The sequence below is a fragment of the Camelina sativa genome, chromosome 15 (assembly GCF_000633955.1).
Source record: "Camelina sativa cultivar DH55 chromosome 15, Cs, whole genome shotgun sequence".
Classification (NCBI taxonomy): Eukaryota; Viridiplantae; Streptophyta; class Magnoliopsida; order Brassicales; family Brassicaceae; genus Camelina; species Camelina sativa.
Window position 1 is genome coordinate 30,077,596 of NC_025699.1, and position 6,568 is coordinate 30,084,163.

At 37.8% G+C, this 6,568-nt stretch overlaps 1 protein-coding gene across 1 annotated transcript; it reads right to left on the reverse strand.

Moving 5' to 3' along the window:
* On the reverse strand, nucleotides 1,827–3,339 carry LOC104747916 (AP-4 complex subunit sigma). Its single transcript, XM_010469624.1, has 4 exons — nucleotides 3,116–3,339; nucleotides 2,536–2,622; nucleotides 2,215–2,283; nucleotides 1,827–2,118 (listed from the first exon to the last, which is right to left on the reverse strand). Exons 1-4 carry the CDS (start codon nucleotides 3,254–3,256, stop codon nucleotides 1,984–1,986), a joined length of 432 nt encoding a protein of 143 aa, XP_010467926.1. The 5' UTR covers nucleotides 3,257–3,339; the 3' UTR covers nucleotides 1,827–1,983.

Below are 6,568 nucleotides of genomic sequence, written 5' to 3' on the forward strand. Positions count from 1 at the left end.
TGTAAGAGTATGAAAATAATGACTTATAAGATGCTAATCTCAAATAGATAATGAAGATAAACTTTTTAAATAGATTCTCAAATAAACTTGATTTTTTTGTTAAAACCAACATATGTTAATTTAAATTTAGCTATGGAAATTTTAGAAATAAATATGAATAGATTAGAAAGGCAAGAAATATTTTCTTTTATATATAAATAAAATAAAAATTGAAAACAATGTTAATTATATATAATACTTTCTAAATTAAAATATAGAATCAAACTCTTACAACACATATTAGATATAACAACATTTGATATTGGTGAGAGAGGAGAAGAGAATGATTACTTATAAGATGATAATCCACATTAGATAATGGAGATGAATCTATAAATATAAAAACAATGTAAATATACATATCATGTAGTCTCTAAAGTTAAAATTTATCATTAAAATTTTACAATGATATTTCATTTGGTTTATTGTAACCCATACAACAAAAATAAGAAATTGAAAACATAAAATGATTTGAGATATTGTGGAAGAGAATGAGAGAAGTGGAAGAGAATGAAATAATGTAAAAATGAGAAAGTAAAAAATGCCAATATGAGAGAATGAGGCAATGCTTATTTATATGATAAGAATTGATGGAAGTTACATTTAGAATCTTTGGAGTTACAAATATTATTTATTGTGTTTGAACAAAATTGAGTGGTGGAATATGATTCATGCATAATTTATTTTTTTCAGTTATAATTTTATTTTAATGTATGAATTAAATGTATTGTGTTAATTGGGTCTTAAATATTATTTAAAGTAATTAAACAATTAGAAAGCAAATAAAAAAATAAAAAATTAGAAAGTATTAAATGAAAATCAACCAATAAGGAGAGACCAAAACCTTACTTTTATATATATGATTTAACCCTTTAAAAAATTTTAAAATAAAGAACCGGAATAAACCAAATAAAAGTTTTTAAAGTTTGAATGCCTGATAAATCAAGGTTTCTACTCATTTGTATTCATAATCATTTTGGTCTCTTTTATAGTATGACTCTAAACCATTGCCCAATTTTTTTTAGACGGTGTGGGATATTGTACCCGTATTTTTTATTCATCTATTGAGTAATATATGTCCGTTTCTAAAATTTTGTATTACATCATATGTAGGAAAAAATCACAATTTTTATTAACTAAATGTATTATAGAATAATTCAAAATAATTTAAATAAAAATTCAAAGAAAAATGAAAGGAAATCATATATTTATGTTTGAATGAGGTAGAAAGATTTTTATAATCTTACCTATAATTAATTTTGAAGTTTTGGTAACTAATATTAAAGTCAATGCATTAAATGTAAAAACTTTCCAAAAAGTATTTTGAGCAAAAACTGCTGCAAAAATACTAGTATAGATAATAATAAAAAAATTGATTTGTTTCTCAGTTTTCCAAAGTTTTAAATTGTATCTGTTTATCATATTAAACAATGCAACATTGATGCTTCTTGGAATGCATATGAAAAAATATGTCAAGGCTTTAACCAAGACTGTGGTCCGACTAGGAAGTAGAAGCTCATGACACTAGTGTGGGAGTCATGCTTGGACGACTTGGGCTTTGAGTAAGTTCAATTTGACAATGACTCTAAAAACAATTTGGTTGAAACTGTCTAACCAAGTGGCCAAGGCTGCAAACGTACATAGAGGATATCTTAAGGAACCAAAGAAGACACTTTCGGCCAACCTTCTTTTTAAGAAGTTGACAAATAAACCTTTGTGCGGATGTGCAATAGCTAGACAAGCTAACAATAGAAACTCGTTAACCTTCCGATGGTTGATAGCAATGATTGAGAACGATAAACAACCAATGTATTGTCTCGGTAATGTTAAAATAATTGGTACTTTTTGAAGCATCCTCTCTTTGAAGCATCTTTAATAATAATACAAGACAAAGAAGTTGTGTAACAGAGAGATGAAACAGAAATGGCAACAAGGTGTATATAATTAATGGGCTTTGTCCATAAGTTGTATAGGTGAAAGTATGTTGGCTTTGCTTGTCTCCACAATGCAACCGTTCATCACCATTTCTTCCAGCATGAAATGAGCTTTCTCCAGATGGAACATTATGTCAAGCTCACACTGCATTAACAAAAAGTTATACACATCACAAAGGGAGAACACAAAAACAAGACAGTCTATTTGAATCGAAAGTACTATGAATTCCAGACAGCTTACCACATTTCCAAAATGCTTGTCCATCGTCTCCACCAAAAGATGTATGAACTCTAGAATTGCCAGCTCGTTCTGGGATGAAAAAAAAGTGTGATTTAGTTGTAACAAGCAAACATTTTTAGAGATTGATGAAAAGCAAAAACTAAGCTAAGTTTTACTGATGACAAAGATTTGTTGTATTTATAAGTAAGTATACATGCATTTTCTGAGTCACAGATTCTATATTGTTCCACCATACTATACTTGAACGGTTGAACCTATATCATTTGATTTCAAAATTGGATTGCAGCTCACAAGAATATAAGGTATATATAACTAACTTACTTCGTCGTCATCGACCCCAACCATGAAGAAGAGAGATGCGTAACGTCTGTAGACTATCTTGTAGTTGCGATGTTCGACAAATGAACACTGTTAATGAAGAAGAACAAATGCAACAAAACTTAGTCCCATTCCGTAAGCTGAACATAATTTAATTTACTAAGAAACGGTTATCTAAAGAATACAAAACTCCAACATCTCTCGAAGCTAATCAGCTTTGCACCAACCTTAACATAGCAAGAAGAAGCCAAAAACATGAAACAGAGTAACTAGGATCAATGATATTGAATTAGGTTGATTTCGGTAAGCCAATGGTCGGTGATCTATGCATCACGGCTACGAAATTCCCAAAATCGACTCTGTATTAGTCTAAGATTACTTCGATTCCCAAATCATATAATGCCAAATAGATCCATATCCAGATCATCATCTAAAGAATTCAAAAACTCGTAGTGATCAAAGGCCAATTCCAAACTAATTACGACTCAATACGATCAAAACAGACATTAATTGAGCTAAGGAGACGAGATCGGATCGATCCAAATAGAATTTGATTGAAGAGAAGAGAGAGAGAGAGAGGAACCTGCTGGTCGTTGCGAGCGAGGCATTTACGGACGATTTCGCCTTCGAGAGCTCGACGCTCCTCGAGAGTGAGCCACTCGTAGTACTGAGCCAGACGAGTCTGGCCTTGCTTGTTCACCATCAGTATGAACCTTATTCCCATCTTCAAGCTTCGAAGCTCTCTCTCCCAAACTCAGATCTTTGGGTTTTTCTTTTTCTTACTTCTTCTTCTTGGAGATAGACACATCATCGCTACTTACTCTGTTCAATTTTAATTTTCAGATAAATTAATATAAGAAAATTAAAGTGTATGTTACGGCCCATTTAAGCCCATTTATCTAACGATATCTTAAAAGCCCACGCTATTGATGTTGTAATGTGTTTTGAGTTTTGACAACACATTTCTTCAGTGATATGACTGTGACATATACATGACCAAATCATACGTTCGTTTTTTCTTCTTCTAAAAGACACCTTTTGTTATCGTTCCGAAAAACCAATATGATAGTTTCTGTAGAAACTAGGTTTCCACGATGAATTTGTTTAATGGGGGAAACAAATTCAATGAAGCTATCTCTCTAGAAAATAGATCTAAACCTTGGAATTAGAAGTAAAGAAGAAGAACTCAAAGAAATTAGAGTTTATTGCTAAGAACAAGAGGAGAACTCGATTATTGTATTAGATTCTGGATGATTTACAATGGAGAAGTCTCCCCTTATTTATACATGTTCGCAGATCACATAATATATTAACTTTCCTTAACGGACGAAGTGAGATATGGGAAACTGCCTTATTGCTTGAGTCGGCCGCCGCACCGAAGTGGACGTCGGTTCCTTCTTCTCCAAGACTACGCTTCATCCAAACTGATTCCTGGTGACCTAATTGATCCCTTAACCGGATTCCCGGTTAAGTAATCAATTAATATTTCTGGTTTAGCTCGGTATGTCGGGGTGCTGAATCCCGCACCAACAATTAGTCCCCCCCCCAGTTCAGTATATTCGAGATTTAATTCGAATATTTTGAACTATGGAAAGAGAATATCCGATCTAATCCATAAAAACTTAATTGATTTTATTCAGATCTCCGAATCATCTCACCGCATATTGTCGGGACGACACGTGTCGTTTCCGTCACATCCGCTAGCTTGGAATTCGAAGAGTCGCGTAGGTCATCATTACCTTTCGTAGGGTTGCCGCCCATTCGACTCTATAAATACGCCTCTGCTCTCATCATTTCTCATTTTCCGCCAACAGCAACAGGTAATCTGCTCCGATCTCTCTTCCACTTTGTTATTTTTCTTCCACACTCTCCGAACTCAGGGTATGGCGAGCACATCGGAACCTGCCTCTTCGCCAGAAATTGAAAACGAGCAATTAATTCGTCGTACTTCCAGACGAAGAGCTCTCAATCCTGGACGCTCCGCGCAGATCGGGGAGTCAAGTAGATCGGGCTCCAGAGTCCCGCCTCACCTGGTTCGCTGTTCAACGGGAGCCTCTTCTTCGCAGGCGAACCCAACTTCGCCGTCGTCAGTTCGTCACGAAGAGGAGAATACTGAACTGACTCCGGACGTATTTTCGCAAGAGGAAGACCGGTTCGCACCCTTGGGATTTTCGATCGAGGATATCGACCCCTTGTTTGACCATGAAGGACGGATTGGAGGCGAAAAGAGTTCGAGTTCGACCGAAACTGTGAACGATATGCTAAACTCGTGCGGTTTATTCAATAGCAACGTCACAATTTTGATTCCTCGAGAAGACCAACGCCCCTGGAGCCCCCCTGGAAGGGTATGTATGCTTGTACGAGGGTTACTTTACCGAGTGTCGCCTCCTATTCCCAATCCCGGAGTTGATTTCAATCTATGTCGAAAGACAGATGATAGCGATCTCGCAGTTCGTACCCGGAGCCATTTGTAACTTCATGGCTGCCTTGACCGTAGCAGCCGAAGTCAGAGTCGACATTAGAGTTCAATGTTTCGAACAACTATCAAATTTCAAGCAATCGAAGAGTTCGAATCGCTGGGAAGTGAACATGAGGCCGGCTCATAATTTCCTCGTCGGTAGACGAGTGAATAAATTTAAGAAGTGTACGAACCAATACTTCTTCGTCCGCGTCGACCAATATTCATTTGCTAACCCGTTGGGTTTTCACCGGAGAGTGTGGAATGAAAATCCTGGTAGATTTATATTTCTAGTATTTTAATTGACTTCGGCACCTCTGACCATTTTTAACTTTTTCGTGTCTCTGCTTTCAGATCGTCCGTTTTGTGCAACGCGCCTAGCTCCGAACTATATCCTCGTTAGAGACGCTTTGCTAACCGGAAACAATCGTCAGTTGGATTTTATCACTCGTATCCGAGTCGAAACAGCAATGGGCAAAGCTAGAACAAATTTTCCAAGTTTCGCAAGTTCGCTAGGACGATCTGCCGGATGCCGTATCATGGAATCCAAAGATGTCCAGATTGTTCGCCGAGACACTCAAGCTGCCATTGAAGCCGAGATCGGTCCATCTCAGGATCTAACCGAAGTCGATCCTACCCCAGATCAGACCGTCGCCGACCCTACTCAGGCTCCCGGAGAAGATATCGAGCCATCCAACGTTGCAGAGGGAAATGCCCTTCCTTTGGCTTTAGAAAACGCCAATCCTCCGAACGAAGAATAAGACGTTCCTCAACTCGAAGCTGGATCTAAAAGGAGGAAGAAGAAGAACAAACACAAACAAATCAGTGTTGAGCCAGCCACTGATGCGCGTCCGTTACCGAACCGCAAGCGTTCGGCCGATGAAGCCGGAATGGAGTCCGCCGATCGATTTCGCCTTGAAAGAAAGGATGACAAGACGAATCACTTCGCCTATAATTACTTCGGCAATTATCCCTTGGTGGCCAATCGCGAGGCTTCGGGCGAGCTTTTCTGGACCCTGAAGATTTCCAACCGAATTCTTCCGTCAGCTGACGAATTGGAATTCAAGCAAGCATTCCTCGACGTCGCTGAATCCCACTTAATGGTTCGTCTTACTATCAACCTATTAAAGTTTATTTTTCCAACGAAGCTTCAAGCTGACGTATATTCTTTGAATCCACAGACTGCCGCCAAGATGAATGCGCTGGTTCAGAAATATGATAGGCAAGTCAAAACCAATAAGGGGTCCGAGCTTGAATTTGAAAAGGTGAAAGAATGCGTGGAAAAAATCCAAATTGCCAGCAGAGCGAAGGATGAGAGAATCAAGTAGCTTGAAGCTCTTATCGCTGAGAAAGATGGCATCATTGCCAACACCGAACTGAGGGTTAGCGAATTGAACTCCCGAGCGCTTACTCTAGAAGAAGAGAAAGCCGAACTGCAGGAGTCATGCGACGGGTTGAAGGTTCAGCTCAACTTCGAAGTTAAGAGACTTCGGAAAGATCGTTGGGATAAGGTGGAGCGAACAGCGAAGAAAGCGCAAAACCGATTAGACAAGGTCAAGGCCTATCTAGTTGAGCAGG